Raw genomic sequence first — 19,274 nt, 5'->3', positions numbered from 1 at the left:
CAGCCTTGGTCTCTGATTGGTATGGACTTTATTACAGATTTACCCCCATCCCGTGGCAACACTGTTGTTTGGGTGGTCGTTGATCGATTTTCCAAGATGGCACATTTTATTCCTCTTCCTGGTCTTCCTTCAGCGCCTCAGTTGGCAAAACAATTTTTTGTACACATTTTTCGTCTTCACGGTTTGCCCACGCAGATCGTCTCGGATAGAGGCGTCCAATTCGTGTCAAAATTCTGGAGGGCTCTCTGTAAACAACTCAAGATTAAATTAAACTTCTCTTCTGCTTATCATCCTCAATCCAATGGGCAAGTAGAAAGAATTAACCAGGTCCTGGGTGACTATTTACGGCATTTTGTTTCTCCCGCCAGGATGACTGGGCAGATCTTCTACCATGGGCCGAATTCTCGTACAACTTCAGAGTCTCTGAATCTTCTGCTAAATCCCCATTTTTCGTGGTGTACGGCCGTCACCCTCTTCCCCCCCTCCCTACTCCCTTGCCCTCTGGTTTGCCCGCTGTGGATGAAGTGACTCGTGATCTTTCCACCATATGGAAAGAGACCCAAAATTCTCTTTTACAGGCTTCATCTCGCATGAAAAAGTTTGCCGATAAGAAAAGAAGAGCTTCCCCCATTTTTGCTCCCGGAGACAAGGTATGGCTCTCCGCTAAATATGTCCGCTTCCGTGTCCCCACTTACAAACTGGGACCACGCTATCTTGGTCCTTTCAAAATCTTGTGCCAAATTAATCCTGTCTCTTACAAACTTCTTCTTCCTCCTTCTCTTCGTATTCCCAATGCCTTTCATGTCTCTCTCCTTAAACCACTCATCATCAACCGTTTCTCTCCCAAACTTGTTTCTCCCACTCCTGTTTCCGGTTCTTCTGACATCTTCTCCGTGAAGGAGATACTGGCCTCCAAGACGGTCAGAGGGAAAAAATTTTTTTGGGTTGATTGGGAGGGCTGTGGTCCTGAAGAGAGATCCTGGGAACCTGAGGACAACATCCTAGACAAAAGTCTGGTCCTCAGGTTCTCAGGCTCCAAGAAGAGGGGGAGACCCAAGGGGGGGGTACTGTTACGCCGAGCGCTCCGGGTCCCCGCTCCTCCCCGGAGCGCTCGCAACATCCTCGCTACTGCAGCGCCCCGGTCAGATCTACTGACCGGGTGCGCTGCGATACCGCCCCCAGCCGGGATGCGATTCGCGATGCGGGTGGCGCCCGCTCGCGATGCGCACCCCGGCTCCCGTACCTGACTCGCTCTCCGCCGGTCCTGTCCCGGCGCGCGCGGCCCCGCTCCCTAGGGCGCGCGCGCGCAGGGTCTCTGCGATTTAAAGGGCCACTGCGCCACTGATTGGCGCAGTTGGTCTAATTAGTGTGTTCACCTGTGCACTCCCTATGTATACCTCACTTCCCCTGCACTCCCTCGCCGGATCTTGTTGCCATTGTGCCAGTGAAAGCGTTTCCTTGTGTGTTCCTAGCCTGTGTTCCAGACCTCCTGCCGTTGCCCCTGACTACGATCCTTGCTGCCTGCCCCGACCTTCTGCTACGTCCGACCTTGCTCTTGTCTACTCCCTTGTACCGCGCCTATCTTCAGCAGTCAGAGAGGTTGAGCCGTTGCTAGTGGATACGACCTGGTTACTACCGCCGCTGCAAGACCATCCCGCTTTGCGGCGGGCTCTGGTGAATACCAGTAGTAACTTAGAACCGGTCCACTAGCACGGTCCACGCCAATCCCTCTCTGGCACAGAGGATCCACCTCCTGCCAGCCGAATCGTGACAGTTTCTCACTAGGTAAATGCAGTCTTAACATATCTTTTTTATGTATCTAGCTTCTGTATTTAGCCCACAAATCACTGATCTGCTGCTTCCTCATTCTGACATCCACTGCTCAGGAAGGGGCATGTCCGAGACAAGCACTGAGGCTGCCCTCACTCACCATGCACTCTCTTCCCCCCCCCCCCCCTGAGTCTGCTGTGCTGGGTTTCTTCATCATATCACTGCAGGCTGCTCTGTAACCCCCTCCTCTCTGTTTTAATGCTGGAATCTGATAGGACAGGAGTGAGCACAGAGGAGTACTAGTTCCACCCTCACTTCCTGGACTTTATACCAGCCTGTGTTTCAGTTAAGACAAAGATGATGCTGCAGCTGGACAGGATTATGTTCCGGATGGTATGGGGACCCCTAACGGTCTATTTTATAAGCCATTATTTCTATAATAAGTAATATAGCTCCTTCAATTGGCAGTAGCATTTTTCTTCTAAAATCAATACCACACCTGGATCCGCTACCGAAATTTCCAGTGTGCATAAAGCAGCAAAATCCCATTAAAAACAATAGGAGCCTGCTTCAAGCCGAGTTCCGCTCAAAATAATTCTGTAGTAGAGTGACACTGTTTATAAAGGAAGCAGCTATGTTTTTCTTTTCCTGCATAACCCCTTTCTGCATGTGGTTATCAATCAAAGCAGCTTCAAAAGTGGATCTACACTTTAGAACAGTGTTTCCCAACCAGGGTACCTCCAGCTGTTGCAAAACTACAACTTGCAGCATGCCTGGACAGCCTTTAGCTGTCCGAGCATGCTGGGCATTGTAGTTTTGCAACAGCTGGAGGTACCCTGGTTGGGAAACATTGCTTTAGGGTAGGGTCACACAAAACGGATCCGCAGTGTATTTTATGCTGCGAATCCGCCGATGATGGACCCTACAGTGTGCCTGCAGCTGTCCCTGCTCGTACCGGGATTTTGCCGCTACAAGCAGACACACAGCGATCTGCGAGTCACCTCGAACATGCGCAGTGTACTCCCACACATTGCGCCCGCTCCCCCTGCTCCCTGAGCTAGAACGAGGGCAGCCGCGATGTGTGAGAGTACACTGCTCATGCACATGGTGACGCAGATCGCCGTGTGTCTGCTCATAGCAGCGAATTGCCGCTACGAGCAGGCACAGCTGGAGGCACACTGCAGGGTCCATCATCTGCGGATCCGTAAAATACGACAGTGTGACCCTACCCTTAGAGAATAATCCCACTGATACATGATGAATTTCTTTCAGGCTTATTGCACAAATTCATGATGAATTGTTGTTTGAAGTTCAGGATTCACGGCTAAAAGAATTTGCAGGTAAGATATACAGTATGCTGATAGAAATATGTATAGTATTAAGATCATTGGTTGTCCAAAATACAGATTTAGCACCACGCATAAGAGATATTTACAACACTTGGAACACTATTACAAATGAAAGATCTTTCCATCACTGCAGATGTGCTTTAATGTAGGTAGTGACCAGCACCACAGTAAAAAATGTCAGGACACTGGTCAGATTGGGGGGAAATTATCTTTGTATGATCGTCTTAACACACTGGATTACATTCCTTTCCATTAATATCATATATATCTGAAAACAAGCATTGAGTCAGTATAAATTGGGGTGTCTCATCCATGACTCCATTGAGTGTCAGTATGGTCTCGATGCAACATGTGCTTGTCTACGAAAACCTTCAGCCTCTTATTAGATCCAGACTTTATTTCCTTAATGGCGAAATCTTATAAGAGCAAACAGTAGATGAAGAGGTATTGCACTGTGAAAGTTGGTCAGACCTCCAGTCAGTCATTTATGAGAAACCTCTTTATGTTTTATGGATTGTTCAGCACATTCATTATATCGTCATCTTTTCCCCCTATATTTCTAGAAGTTGTTAAAGGCGTAATGGAATCCATGCAACACACCGATGGTGTTCAATTAAAGGTAATATAATAACTGGAATGTTCAGTGCTAAAGATGACGGTATATACATCCATATAATGCTGTTATGCTTAAATACACAATTCACCGGTGCAAAGGAAAAAGGAAAATAAAAACCTTACACACACAATAAAAGCAATGGGTCTCTCAGAAGGATGGGAGAGATTTTGGCGTTGAGTATTCTTTAGTTTATTTTTTTTTTGTGTTTACAGCATTCATCATGAGGGATAAGTAAAATTATATTTCAATAGTGGAGACATTTTTGTATACTACCAAATATATACATTTTTTGGAAATGTATTTTCATTTGGAAAAATGGGATAAAGGGGTTGTTTCAATCTTTATTATGGAGGAATTAACTATGGATGATTTAAAAAAAGATTTTTTATTAATTAAATAACTACCGTATTTATCAGGTTATACCACGCACCGGCCTATATCACTCACCCTCATTTTACCAAGGATATTTGGGTAAAAAAAGTTTTTTACCCAAATATCCTTGGTAAAATGAGGGTGCGTGTGTGTGCATGTGTATACCCGAATACACTGTTTCTGACCCCGCAGAAGCCCCCAGGAAAGGCAGGGGGGAGAGAGGCCGTCGCTGCCCGCTTCTCTCCCCCTGCCTTTCCTGGGGTCTAGAGCCCTGCTGCCGCCGCTTCTCTCCCCCTGGCTATCGGCGCCGCTGCCCCATTGCCGGCGCCGTTGCCCCATTGCCTCCCCCATCCCCGGTTTTATAATTACCTGTTGCCGGGTTCGGGTCCACGCTGTTTCTGGCTCCGGTGTCGCGTCTCCTGCGTCGTTGCTATGCGCTGCAAGGTGCAGTGACGAGTGACATCTTCAATGCGACATCACTCGTCATTGCGCAGCTCAGCGCATAGCAACAACGCAGGAGACGCAACACCGGAGCCAGAACTAGCGCGGACCCGACCCCGGCAACAGGTAATTATAAAACCGGGGATGGGGGAGGCAATGGGGCAGCGGTGCCGATAACCAGGGGGAGAGAAGCGGCGGCAGCAGGGCTCTAGACCCCAGGAAAGGCAGGGGGAGAGAAGCGGGCAGCGACGGCCTCTCTCCCCCTGCTTTTCCTGGGGGCCTCTGCAGGGTCAGAAAAACCAGGGATGGGGCAGCTGCGCCGGCAGTCTCTGGATCCCAGGATAGGCAGGGGCAGAGAATCGGGCAGCGACGGCAGGTCTCTGGACCTGCAAAAGCCGCTGCAGTTCATTGATTTAAAGCGCCCGCTTTAAATAATTGAACTGCAGCGGCTTATCGGCGTATAACACACAGATAGACTTTAGGCTAAAAATTTTAGCCAAAAAAATGCGTGTTATACGCCGATAAATACAGGTAATTACATTTTTATTGGTTCCTCTAGGTAAGCCAGACAGGAGTGGCACTAGACTAAAAACCTAGGTTGCTAGGACAGGGATCTGAGTTATCTCTGATCCTAACCAAGCTGCAGTTAGCTCCTGGGCCATTTAACGTACAACTCCAACTCTTCCTCTAAAACCACATGATACATACAATGGACTAAAAAATTTAAATAATGCAAACGTGTCAACTTCTTTTCAGCTACTAAATAAAGTGTTCATGTAAATCTATATGAAAAATTATTATAGTGCAGCACTGTGCAGAATAATAGTTTTTCTAAATGACTTTAATTTTCAAAGTACCTGTTGAGAGTGACAAATGTCCATGCTCCTTGCCACTCATAACTGCGCATTAAGAGATGGAGCCTCTTGTTCTATCTCTTTAGCACCAGTAGATGTGATTCTCTGGCTATGGGTGCTATGGAGATGGAGCAGGAGGCACAGTTCTGAGTGGCCAAGAGTACGTACAATAACTGCTTCGTAGAGGTATTTATGGTGATTTAAACATTTTGAGTCAATTAGAAAAATTATTATTGTGCACAATTTGGCATTACAATAATTATTCATATAACTTTACAGGTACACTGTAAAGGTGGCCAAGCTCTTTCAATAGCTGTCAGCCGAACGTTTCTTCAGCCAACACCTATCTATCCTGGTCGCCCTATACTCTTGAACTTTAGGCATTGCCAAATGTTCATGTATTCTCTATGGAAAGAGGAGAGGAAAACAAATGCCAGACAGGCTTGATGGCAGCCCATCTCTTTCAGAACAAAATGGCCAAACAGTTAAAATCCAACATGTTCAACGCTTTACTTCCCTAACATTAACAGTCGAGAGAGAGTCAAGAGGCTGTCATATACTTTAGACAGTCAGCCATTCCCACTGAAGTTGGTTGGGTTTGTCTGACTTGTGGCTAAAGTTTATGCGAACCTTTAAAGACACAATCACTTGATTGTAGGCCTAGATTGTATGCCTAAAATATAACATAGTACAATAAAGAATATATCCGTGGCATTTACAATTAGATCAAAACACATTATTTTATTGTGCTCACTGGGCCATAGGGTAGCAGCCAGCACGGAGACGGACGCTTAGTCATAGCCTCATGATTTCACATATGAAAGATCACAGCACTAAGTGGGGCTCTAAAGCACCTTCACAGTAATGGAAAAGAAGAAGGTTTGTTGATCATGCACACCTTAAAAGCACATCTTGTTAAAAGTTCTAAGACAACATACCTCCGTGCATAGGAATCAGACAAAACTAACGCATTTCAATCGCATGCATGTTCGTAATCACCTTCACAGTCATACCTTTAGGTGTGAGAACGTAAAGTTGTGAGCAGAGTAATTTAGTATTTATGGTTATTTCATACATACAAATAAACGACAGATGCTCTGCATTTCAATCGCTTACAACACCAAGTTCAGAAGCTGTCAAACAAATGCAGGAGAAGGAGGCAATTAACAATAAGAGATTGAAATTCTGGGCACTTGCAGCGATGGGCGCCGCCCAAAGGGCACCCATTGCTGCAATTGCCCAGGATTTCTCTTACCTTAGGTAAGTTCTGTCTATGACTGTGAACGTTCTTTCAACTCTCACCCTGCACTGTAATTAGTTTTCACTGTAATTAGTTACACTGTTTTAAAAACCATATTTAGAGAACAAAGCGTGAAGCCATACATTACGATTTATGCAGTTGCATTTTCACACATTTATACATTCGTAGATCCTCATAAGAACCCAATATTTATGTCTCCCTAGGTGCCTCTGAAAGTAACACTAACCTCTGGAAAATCCTGGGGATGCATGACTGAGCTTCAAGTAAAGTAGAACAGAGACTTACATGACTGTGATTTGGTAACCTTATACTTACCCGGCCTGCGCTGATACTTTTGTGAATCGCTAAGCAACTGCTTAGCTTGATCTTTCATCAGCACCTAATAGTCGGCATTTAAATTTGTCTTGTATCATTCTGTCTGTAGCCACGGGCAACCACGCTAGGACAGAAGCCGGTTCGTGCCAGTTTATTGTACTTTTTTTAGTCGCGGAACTCAGCCGGCAGCTGCAGGTTTTTATTCTTAAATTGCAATGGTTATTGAACAAAAGCGGCCTGAATAACATCCATCTTCATCACCGCGCTCTATCTTGGAGGAAATATATTCTCATAATCCTTCAATGGTGTGAATACAGATACGTTACTGCTCATTACTGAGCCACGGATAGAGGTGTTAATTCTCCTGTTTGCATTAAATATCCGTTTACATTAGAAGTGTGAATTTCTTCAATTATTATGTTGCTATGGCACCACGATCTCTGGGGCCTGCGGGGCAGCGTCCTGTGTGGATGAACTTTTAAGGTGAAATTCACATGTAACAGATTTGTAGCAGAAATGTCTGTGACTGGAAATTCTTTTGTGGCAGTTTCTACAATAAATCTGCCATGTGTGAAATCACCTTACACTACATGGGATTAGTGCATTGTGCACTTAACCTGCTGAAATGCATTAAAGGGGTATTCTGACGTCAGGCAAAAATAAAAATTAAAACATTGCAGAAGCATATAGCATTGTTTATCTGTCTGCCCTGTGGTCGCCACCTTCAGAACCACTCCTTTATTGCTAATTGCCTATAATTTCCACCTGTTGTCTGTTCCATTTGCACAACAGCATGTGAAATTGATTGTCAATCAGTGTTCTTCCTGAGTGGACAGTGTCATTGACTTGGAGCTACATTGTGTTGTTTAAGTGTTCCCTTTATTTTTTTGAGCAGTGTATATACAGTCATGGCCGTAAATGTTGGTATCCGTGAAAATTTTCTATGAAATGAAGTATTTCTCACAGAAAAGGATTGCAGTAACACATGTTTTGCTATACACATGTTTATTCCCTTGGTGTGAATAATGTGTGCTGTACAGTGCGACCCAAAATCCGTTGGTAATCCTTAGATTTCATGATGCCTTGCACACATTCAAGGCACCCAGTGCCAGAGGCAGCAAAACAACCCCAAAACATCATTGAACCTCCACCATATTTCACTGTAGGCACTGTGTTCTTTTCTTTGTAGGCCTCATTCGTTTTAGGTAAACAGTAGAATAATGTGCTTTACCAAAAAGCTCTATCATATTTCATAGAATTATGACTTCAAAATAAAGCAACATTCTGCCTAAACTTGATACACTGTCCAATATAGTGCAGGACCTGAGGGGAGCACCACATGACACTGGAATTCTCTGGGATGTTGTTCTTTGACTTCCATTCTCATGTGCCACAGGATTACACAGTGTGTCAGTTTTTCTGGTGTGCTACTTTAGAAAAGTTGCGTCATTTTTAACAAGATTATATTTACCCATTCTTGTAATAAAAATTGCGTGGAGAACATGAAGTAGCAATGTACCATGTACTTTTAACTCGTCCTAGGGACATGTCAAAAGTTTTTTTGGTCTAAATGTTTGGCCCATGCTCGATGATTAGAATAAACACCGAAAGAAGGACGGTGACCAGGACGGTCCCATAGACTTACGTAATGAGTCTGTCCTGGTCACGGGACACAGAGCCAGTAGAGAAGGCGCTACGCGTCCACTTCTCCCGGCTTGTTTTCATGGTTGGAGTCTGAACACTCAGATCAATCAAAACTTTTGATATGTCTCTACATCATGTCAAAGGTATTTTTTCATGACAGTGCCAATTTAAGCAATATTTCTCACAAACGTCATCTTAAATTTTTAGCTGTGCCTGACCTATTGGGTAGAGACTAGCTGCTATGTTATAAGTGGGAATCCTGCTCCCCATGTCTCTATAGCCTTCCCCCAGAAGCAGCAGCAGCATGAAGGACATTATAGAGCAGTACAGAGCAGTGAAAGCTCTGAATGCAGAATGGTAGTGAAATATCATACTTACTGATGACATACGAAACACACTGCAGCCTCAGTGTGTCATCAGGGTGAGTAACCACAGGGATCCAGGCCAATCAGGGTGCTGGCAAGGTGAGCACAGAACAATGTGTTAATGTATAACTCTACTATACACCAGTCTGTTTTTAAGTTAAATCGAAGAACCCCCTTTAAAAGGGGTTATCTTATAAAAAAAAAAAAAAACATTTATCAGCTATCCACAAGTTTGGTAATAAATATATAATTGCTTGGACCCTACTAATCACTAGAATAGACCCCCAATCCTTTTCATTGCATGGGCCATAGTGAGCAGGAGTTTGAATGGAGCAGAGGCCACATATGGGCCCTACCAACTCATTTAATGTCTTTAGAGTTTAGGATGTATAGCACCTGGCTGATTCCATCAGCCCCAAAGACATTGAACACTAACTAGAGCCATAGGGTACATTCGCTTCATTCAAATTCTTCCTTAAGGGCCATGCACACTATGGAAATTCTGCTTGTGGCAGCTTCCTAATGTTTTTAATGGAATTCTGCTGCTGTGTGCAAAATGCTGAATTTCCGTGGGGGAAATTCTGGATTCTGCTGAAAGAATGAAGATGTTAATTTTTTCGGCAGGGTTCAACCTGTCAATGATGACGGTGCCTAATGCCCTTGTAAACATTAGTGCCGATTCCGGCAGCACCTCCTGCACACAGACCTTTATGAAAACATTATTTTTTCTCCGGAGTATCCCTTTTACCCTGGGAAATGGCACCAGGAAATTGTCAAAACATATAAAAAAAAAACCATAAGACAGATTTAGGTTTGATGATTTATTGAAACATTATTTACATCAGCAGAATACATATCATTTGTAACCGTCTGATTTCTATAGAAAAAAAACAATGAAAGTTTATGCAGCAAAAAAAAAAAAAAGAAATATTAAACATTGCAGCTAGTCGGATATTCACAGTAACATCGGCCCTCAGGGTCCCACATTACGCTTATGCAGCCAGAGATGATGAAAGGGTTAAGTGCCTACGGATCATTTCTGCTCAACAAATAAAGGCAACCGAGGAGTTATGTATTATCAAAATCAAATACACATTATACATATATATATATATATATATATATATATATATAAGGACTGAGAACATAAAGGGATATATAGGCAAGAATCCCAATAATAATCCTCATGGGAGCACTGTGGCGCTGCTTATACAGTAATGCTATAAAATACAGCAAACACTATGAAATCTTTTGGCATTGGTTGTAAACTGTTCACATTTCCTAGGTACGGACTAAATTATTGTAGAGCCTGACACACCAAGTCTACATTGAGACGTAACGCCATAACTGGGAGGCATTAGCTCATCTGAATACCATCTCTAAAATAAATGGCTGCCCCCGATGAGCGATACTAAGGTGCTCTGTAAACAGGGGAACCTGCTGGAGTTGCCACAACAGTACAAGTCACATTTACTATAAGGTTTTTGCTACAAGCTGCTATATGTGTACTGTTTCACGGAAAATACGTATCCTACGCACAAGCAGATATAGACAGAGACAGATTGGTGATTGACATCTCAAGGACATTATACTGCTGTCCTGTTCAGATTTCTGGCTGATAATGTTACAAAGAGCACCCCCATTTAATCGGTGCAGGAAACGCTGCTCAATAATATAGCAAAATACATTAATGCCATATATGAGGTGTCTTGGTGGTCACATCTGCCTAGTGCAAAAGTCTTGTGGGGGTCTGAAGGATTCATTTTCCTCTTAGGGTTTTCCCACCATAGTAAGTGATTGCATATTACTAGGTTATGCCATTATTACATCACTGGTGAGGGTCCGACTGCCAACACCCAGATGATGCTCTGAATGAAGGGGCTTCTTTACTGGTTCTATGAATCAGGCCATGTATATCATCCTTAAAGTGTACCTGTCATTTAGACAAACGTTTGACATGTCACAGAGTCATGTCAAAAGTTTTCATCAGTCGGGGTCCCAGTGCTTAGTCCCCCACTGATCAGTAGAACAAGCAGGAAAAAGCATATGGCGGTATGGCACTTTATTCCCCAGCTTGCAGCCATCTTGGTCCAGCTTCTCCGTCCCTTATAATGTAATCGCAGGGCGTTGACCACTTCAAGGTGGGGTGTGCAGCACACTTCTCCCAGCTTGTTATCCTAAATGGTGGGGGTCTCAGCACTGAGATCCCAACCAATCAAAACTCATGACATGTCTCTGTGACATGTTAAAAGTTTTTTCAAAACACAGGTACACTTGAAAACTTTTAACCAAGTTACTTTGTGAATAGGTTGCTTCACTTATTTTGCTCTGATTTGAATTATATTGTGTTATTTTCCCCATTAAAATACAAATATTCACATTCCTGCTGGTAGCCCTTGGAAAAAGGCATCGGGGAAGGTTTATCCAAAACCTGTACAGAGGAAAAGTTGCTGATTTGCCCATAGCAACCAATAAGATCGCTTCTTTCGTTTCTGAACGAAAGATAATATTTAAGGGTTGCACACATTGATCACTTTTATCTCAATCAATTTCTAATATTCAGTTTCGGGATCCCAGGGGCTCTGCATCAAGCAAGGTGGATGGCAAAGACATTGTATACACTTAATATTGTCCTCTTCCCTAAACAGTTGAATATTCCTCAACGAGAATTGAAAGGAATGAAACGGGTTGTACATTTTGTCAGCCTCATATATGTTCCCTTTTGGCACGAGACAATTGTAAGTCAATGGGCTCCAAAGAATGATTTGGATATGTTACAGCTTCCGAGCACTTACCCAGATGCAGACGTCAAGAAAAGTGCTTTCACAGTTGCTAAGAGATACCTTTGGTATCTGCCAGAAACAAACGTAGGATTGGCTTTTTTGGACGAACGTATTACTCAGGCTGATAAGGAAAATATGACTAAAAATTTAGAAACCAAACCTGCAAAGAAAACCGAAATGAAACTATTAGAGGGTAAAATCCTAATTTTTGAAGGAAAAGACCTGAGCCATTTCGTTACTAATAAAACAAAGACGTTCTTCGAATTGTTTGGGATCCACAACGTGACAGAATATTGCAGAGATTCTCTAAGTAGCCATGTGAACACTTGAGCCGGAAATGGGAGCTAGTCACATCATAGCCCCGCCCCCTCATGCCATCACGCCACATCCTCTCAATGCAAGTCTATGGGAGGGGGCGTGACAGCCGTCACGCCCCCTCCCATAGACTTGCATTGAGAGGGCGGAGCGTGATGGCATGATGGGGCGGGGCTATGATGTCACGAGCTCCTGTTTCCGGCTCAAGTGTTCGGAACAGTTTTTTTCCAAACACTGAGCAGCGGAGTACCCCTTTAAGGTGGTCAATGATACCGCAGAAAGAGGAACTGCTCTGATAAAAAAGTTTAACGAATCTGTTAGGGACTTACAACAAAAACATCAAAGTCGTCACCAAGCGAAGAAAAAAAGTTAATCTAATGTTTTGTCTATTATACTCCCTATTAATTTAGTGTCTAGTTTTAATATTATTTTAAGTTTGTGATTTCTAGTTTTCCCAATAAAATTAACATTGAAAAATCATATTTTTTGCCAACTTTTACAAAATTGATCAAAGTGTGCAACCTCTAAATACAGTATTATCCAATCTTCTTGAAATTCGGCATATATTTATTCTGCAAAAATTTAACATTTTATTTTTTGCCTTGCAAAATGAAACACCCTAATGTCCCCCATAATATCTACAGCTCATCTTTACATAACTGCCCATCTTCCCTATTCCCCAGCCATCATCTGCCACTGTAAATGACCTAAGTACATTATAAAGCCATATCCCTTTGTATAATGAGACATCTCTGTCTATAGGTGTATTATTGTCCTGACCTTCTTATAGACATGCATGCTTGGCTGAGCATGCATGTGTGTGGTATAGGAAGGAAGCTGCTGCCGCACACCTCTGGTGGTGGCTAATCTCCCCAAAAACAAAAGAATTGGGTAGTTGAAACCCAACATACTTGATCCCTCTTTTCTCCCAACATTTGCTGACGTGGGATTTGATAAGTCACCATACACAATAAATGCTTGGTGCATCTTATGTGTATGGGCAGCTTTACACGCCAGGTCTTGGGTTTCACTGCAATGCACCCCTTATAGCTACATCAAGGGTGTATGTACCTTATTGGTTGCCCAGTTTGATATTTCATGATGCCCCTTTCTTCTATGTATGCCACTGAGCTACTACACTGCCTCCAAAAATGTACTGTACTAATAACAGGAAACCCCAAAAATTCTAAATTCAACTTTAAAAAAACATCATAAAACTCAAAACTAGTGCAAAGTATCCCCAATTCTGCTCTATATTTTATAGATTGATACTGCTAAATGTTGCAGAAATGCACAAAGCAGAGCTTTCCTTTTAAGGCATATTTTGCTCTTAAATGGCTGAGGTAAAATTTTTTAAAATATATTAATAACATTTTTGTAATAGAAAGGCAATGTTTAATGTCAATACATCCATTTCTCATTTGGGCATCATAGTCGTTGGACCTCACTGTTATCCATAGTAGAGAGCCATTGTAAAACAGGTCTCCCTCTCCGGAGGACTAGGCCCAACTTTGTTATATGGTACCCAGGCATTTAATTGGGCGCTGTGTAATACCGCAGTACTCCAGCAATGACCGCTGCAGGGGAAATGTGTGGCAGCAGCCAGTCCCAGGCAACCAGGGCAGTTGCATTTAGGTGGAGAGTTATCTGGATGACACAACCCATTTGAAAAGGTGGTCCCCGCCGGACTTTTTCTTACCCATTTCCTGATATTTTAGTGACAGCGAGGTATAACTAGCAAAAATCTTAATGTTTTTATAAACAATATATGCAATAAAATTGCAAGTATCTTGGTGCCGTACTGGAAAGATGCTTCCTTTGTAGCTGGTTCACACTGGCGGTCGCCTATGGGAGGGTGAGCAGTGCCCGGGCTTGCAGAAAAATAGCAGGTTCTAGTTTTTAGCATAAGTATTAGTGAATAAAATCCTGATGAGGAAATAGACAGAATGTGAGCTCGGGCAGGACACTAAAAATGTAGCCGACAATAATAAAAATGTAGTGTGTGTGTTTTTCACTTTAAAAAACATTTTTTTTTAGGTAGTACTACTACTCCCTGAATGGAACACACTGTTCCATGATGGGAGTAGTAGTTCCTGTACTAATAGACAGATCGCCCCGGGTGTCACTCCTGACACAAGATACGATCATCCATAATATAGGAGAGATGCGGAGTGGCTCTCTACAGCGCTCACATCTCTACACTTGTATTCTGAGCCGGCCAGTGATGTGAATAGAAATTCACATCACTCATTCATATTTTCCACCCAGAGTGGGGATTTGCTGGATGGTGGCAGCCAATCACCACTCTCAGCGATTTCCCGATGGTGAGTGAGAGTACAGAGCAGAGATGCGAGTGCAAGAGAAAGCCACTCCACATCTCAGGGATGAAGAATGATCGCAGCCAGTGTCAGGAGTGACACCCGCTGTGATCTGTCCTTAACTGCAGGTACTACAGCCCCATGCTGGGAATTGTAGTAGCTGCATTAATAGACAGATCGCTGTGATCCTCCTGTATAATGTATATATGCGGGCAGCCGCTCTTCTATGGTCCCCTGCACTGACGTATTTATATACACCTATTCATATTTCCCACAGAGAGTTGTGATTGGCTGGAACCATCTGGCCAATCACAGCTCTGTGTGGGAAATATGAATATGTGTATATATAGGGCAGTGCAGGAGACCATAGAAGAGAGGCCACATCTATACATTATACAGGAGGATCGCAACAGGTGTCAGGAGTGACATGGGCGATCTGTCAATTAGTAAAGGTACTACTACTCCCATCATAGAACAGTGTGTTCCATGCTGGGAGTAGTTGTACCACCTAAAAAGTGAAAAACACACACACATAACATTTTTATTATTGTTGGCTACATTTTTAGTGCCCTGCCCGCCCACATAAATTGATACCTGTTTAAAGATTAATTAAAATTTGGTTATAATAAAGATACATTTCGTTAAATACAATTTTTTCCATCACTACTGTATCTTTTTTTACAATATTTTTTTTAATAGTACCCTAAAAATTTTATTAAAAAGGTATCTCCATCAGTTTTTTGGATCGCTAAAGTCCAAAAAAATAATTAAAACTGCCTGCAAAAACACCAAAGTTAAAACCCACAAGTTGTTTTTCTTGGCGTTTTTACTCCCATAGACCTCCATGGGAGAAAAACGCCATGATTTCAGGGAAAAAAATACCATAGGCTCAACATGCTGCGGCTTTGCAAAACCACCAAGGAGCTGAAAAACGCCAAAAAAAGAGTGAAACAATGCCAAAATTATTTTAAAAAGCCAAACTGAAAAACGCAAAGTGGAAAAAGAATTTTGCGATTTCTCAATGAACTACAGCTAACATCTGGCTGCAGTGTTTTTGGCTGAAAAAACTCCATGCAGCAGAATTGGCATTTTTCTTGGCATTCCCCCCCCCCCCCCCCCCCCCAAAAAAAAGTGGAAACTTAGCCTTACTGTAGCACATTCATGACAACAACCCATGAATAGAGTCCTTATTGCTGTGCACACAAGCACAAGACTCCCTCACAAGGCTGTAATCTAATAGCATTAAATGCTAAAGGTATAAGTAAAGCGAAGACAAGCAGCGATGGTATATAAACACTATACTGCTCAAACATGCAAGCATTAACCTGAACAGAAAACTACATGTATTCCCAGTGCAACTTCCAGGCAGCAAATATATAACCCTTTAAGCATTATTCAGGATATGTTCTGAAATAAGATTTTATAATTTCATTCTTCTTCACACCTATTTAGCAAAAATATTCCATAAAAATATATAAGTAGCTTCCAAGCTTGTATTCTGTTAATGTATATTGCCATAAATTATATGACATTATTCTAAAACAACCAAGTTTTAAAGGGCATTTTACCTTAGACAACCCTTTTTATTGGAAGGTTTCTCCTTAAGGTCTATTCACACGGCAGAATTTCTGCCAGTGATCCTAAATCGGAGACCCTGCGCTGTTAACGTAAAATTTTCTTAATATGATATCTGTATGGTCTTGGTGTATTAAATCTATCAAAATACTCCATTATGGATTCTGTAGACTGCACAAATGGCAGCTACATTGACAGCTATGTACAGTACACATTTATTGGCATTGGCAAGGTTACACGTGGCTCTTTAAATTAAATTAATTTATAACTCTCTTTGATAAACTAGGTCTCCATAAGCTGCTTCTTGCAATGACAAATGTGTTTCCTCTGCATAGTCTTCTGATTCGTCTTATGCTCCCATTGTAGGAGGGGCCTATCTCCTCATGCTTCATCTCATGGAAAGGAGGGACTATCTTCTCTTGTTCCAGATCTCGTTCCTGCACTGTGTATACAAATTGTATGCAGGTGTGAGATTTAAAAACAGGGCTTGGCTTCCAGTTGACTGCCAATAAAGCAGGGACAGAGATAAGAGGGAGAGCAACTTTTTACACCACAGGATAAAAGCATTTTTCTACGTAATAGAAACACAGACAGATATATGAAAGGTACCATGTGTCTACTTGTCCTAACAGCTGTCTGACGGTGTCAGTAAGTGAACTGCAGCTGACAGCTTCCCTTTCTCTGAGGTTACTTTAAAGGAATGCTCCGCCCTTAGACATCTTATCCTCTATCCAAATTCTGGACCCCCTGTGATCTCCGGCACCCCAGTAATCTGCATGCACAGAGCGGACACCGCTCCGGGCCGGATTACTAGCGACCACAGCCGTCACGCCCCTCCATATATCTCTTATAGACGTTAATGGAGGGGGCCTGACGACCATGGCCGCATGTAGCCTAGCACAACCGGAGTTCTGAACATAAATGTCCGGAAAACCGGGGTGCCAGAGATCGCGAAGGGTCCCAGTGACCGGACCCCCTGCGAATAGACATCTTATCCCCTATCCTTTGGATAGGGGATAAGATATCTAGGGGTGGAGTACCCCTTTAAGGCTTTGTACGCATGCCGGAACATCTGCGCAGAAAATTTACTGGTGGATATTCCCCAGACAGCAGGCACTGGCGGAACATGCCAACACTAGGACCACTTGGAAATGCACCATCTATATTGACGGCAATGCATCTACAAACGGATTCTGTGTCAATTCTTTCTGCGGGGGCTGGAATCGGAATTTCCACGGCAGAGGTTTTCACCACGCAAATTCCACCGTTTGCACGTTGCAGCAGAATCCCCTTAAAAACAACAGGACTCTGCTGCAACAAGATTTTTTAAGCCAGATTCTGCTTGGAAATTACACCATGTTAACATAGCCTTGAGGAGGTTTACCTTACCCAGGGTGCTTTTTTTATTTTTGTTTTTTTAATTATTATTATTATTTTAAGCACAAGTCAATGCTGATTAAGATAATGCTAACTTCTCACTCACGTGACAGCTTCTTAATCTCCTTTATACTTTTATATATATGCACACAGGTTTTGGTTTTCAAATTTAAGAGGTAGAAATGAGTGTAGAGAAATGGTAAAATTCCGAATACAGAACATATACTGAGGATCTGTGGGCAGAACACAGATGAGTATACTACTGCAGTCTTTTCATAGTTCCTTGCAGTATTGTGCTTTATAAACCTATAGATAGCAACTGGATTTAAATTGAGGCTATGCTGTATCCTTCTTATGACATAAAAGCCCATAAGGGTTCACCAAACAACTGTTCTCCTATAGGCTACTAAGAATATTCCAACTTTTCTTTACTTATACAATCTTAATAGGCCATGTCTAGAAATGTTGCATTTAAGGGGTTGTCCAGTATTAGAAAAAAGTTGCTTCTTTCTTCCAAAACAGCACTACTCTTGTCTACAGGTTGTGTCTGGTATTGCAGTTCTGCTCCATTGAAGTGAATGGGACTGAGCTGCAGTACCACAACCAAAGCCAGTGGCAGAGACCTGTATCTAAATACCTTGGCCAAGGCAAAGTGCCTTATACTTATCTTTTCTAGGACCCAGCACACTAGGCAGTACCGCCCCCTAACCAATAAGATTTTAGGGCACCACTTCAATAGCAACCAGTCTGTCTCAGATTACTCTGATCTTGAGCTCAATGTAAAATTGCTGCTCAACCTCTGGACAAAGAAGAGTCCATGGGGGGAAATTTATCATTGGACCTTGTGTGAAGTTGCTTTTCTCTGCGTTGTTTTTGCATTGAATTTAAAATTGAGGGAAATTTATTAAAAGTTTGCACGATGTGTACACTTTAGAAGGCTGTGAGATTAAAAAAGTGTAATAAAGTCTTTTATGGACCATTTGCATTGTATGTTTGCAAATGTTCATAGTTGGTAAATTCTTGACCACTGGAGTAAAACTTCTGTTTTTCCAAACCACTGTGGAGGTTAGTGTTACAAAAATTAGCAAAAAAAAAAAAGCCATGTGCAAAAAATATACACCGCAATAAAGACTAAAACCAATGATAAATCCCCCCATGAGTCTTGGCAGGACATTCTCTACTTCTTATTACTGCATTAGCCATAGTTATGTTCAGGTGAGCAGCCTCTTGGAGGTTCCATGATGTTTGCACTACTAGGAGTCAGATTAGCAAGGCACAGGGATGCAATTCAGTATTCAAAATGCACATTAAGGCAACAGATAGCAACATCATCATGTGACTACCACTGTTTTGCACACTTTACACGAGTGAGCCGTGCAAAGAAACTATAGTACTGGAATAGGACATCATGTTGCTGTCTGTGGTGCTGAACCATCAGGTTTTATGTATCAATAGCAATTCCCTTCAGGGCATAGAGCCCCTCCGGGACTAAACCCTTTACTAGGGTAACCCCTTAAATAAAAATCACTTTTATTATTTTCCTTAAAAATTCCCAATAATGTGTAAATAATGCAAATGCGTATTTAAAAACACAACCTAGGTGTTGGTTTTAGGTCCTCCTTGGACCTTTGTTAGTTCGGTGATACTGATATAGGATCATCTATCGATTGTATTACAATTCCCTTAAATAGGGTCCTCTAATTCTCCTCTTATTCCAACCCTGGTTGCTGGTTAAAATACTGTCTTTAGTATTCCCCCGACATTTTGCCGGTAGAAACCGGCTTTCTCAAGGTGCAGGACACTTCGTGTCTTTAGTATCCCCCTGACATTTCGCCGGTAGAAACCGGCTTTCTCAAGGTGCAGGACACTTCGTGTCATTAGTATCCCCCCGACATTTTGCCGGTAGAAACCGGCTTTCT

General features: G+C 42.5%; 2 protein-coding genes across 9 annotated transcripts in view; one reads left to right on the top strand and one right to left on the bottom strand.

Annotated features, from left to right (window-relative positions):
* The window catches only part of POLN (DNA polymerase nu), a 245,440-nt gene that overhangs the window by 170,417 nt on the left and 55,749 nt on the right, over positions 1 to 19,274 (top strand). For 7 of the 8 annotated variants that reach the window (XM_056554952.1, XM_056554951.1, XM_056554949.1 and 4 more), the window contains exons 24-26: positions 3,043 to 3,110; positions 3,683 to 3,738; positions 6,867 to 6,926. In XM_056554952.1, coding sequence (XP_056410927.1) covers positions 3,043 to 3,110; positions 3,683 to 3,738; positions 6,867 to 6,926 — 184 coding nt within the window. Of the gene's footprint in view, positions 1 to 3,042; positions 3,111 to 3,682; positions 3,739 to 6,866; positions 7,424 to 19,274 lie in introns of those variants that run through there. The other variant, XM_056554953.1, reaches the window with a different exon arrangement.
* The window catches only part of NAT8L (N-acetyltransferase 8 like), an 80,676-nt gene continuing 76,911 nt past the window's right edge, over positions 15,510 to 19,274 (bottom strand). Inside the window, exon 3 of the mRNA XM_056554958.1 lies at positions 15,510 to 16,420. Within this exon, the coding sequence (XP_056410933.1) occupies positions 16,236 to 16,420 (185 nt within the window). The 3' untranslated portion in view covers positions 15,510 to 16,235. The remainder of the gene's footprint in view (positions 16,421 to 19,274) is intronic.

The sequence above is a fragment of the Hyla sarda genome, chromosome 1 (assembly GCF_029499605.1).
Source record: "Hyla sarda isolate aHylSar1 chromosome 1, aHylSar1.hap1, whole genome shotgun sequence".
Taxonomy (NCBI): Eukaryota; Metazoa; Chordata; class Amphibia; order Anura; family Hylidae; genus Hyla; species Hyla sarda.
The sequence above is the reverse complement of the archived record's forward strand: the minus strand, read 5'-3'. Positions and strand labels throughout refer to the sequence as shown.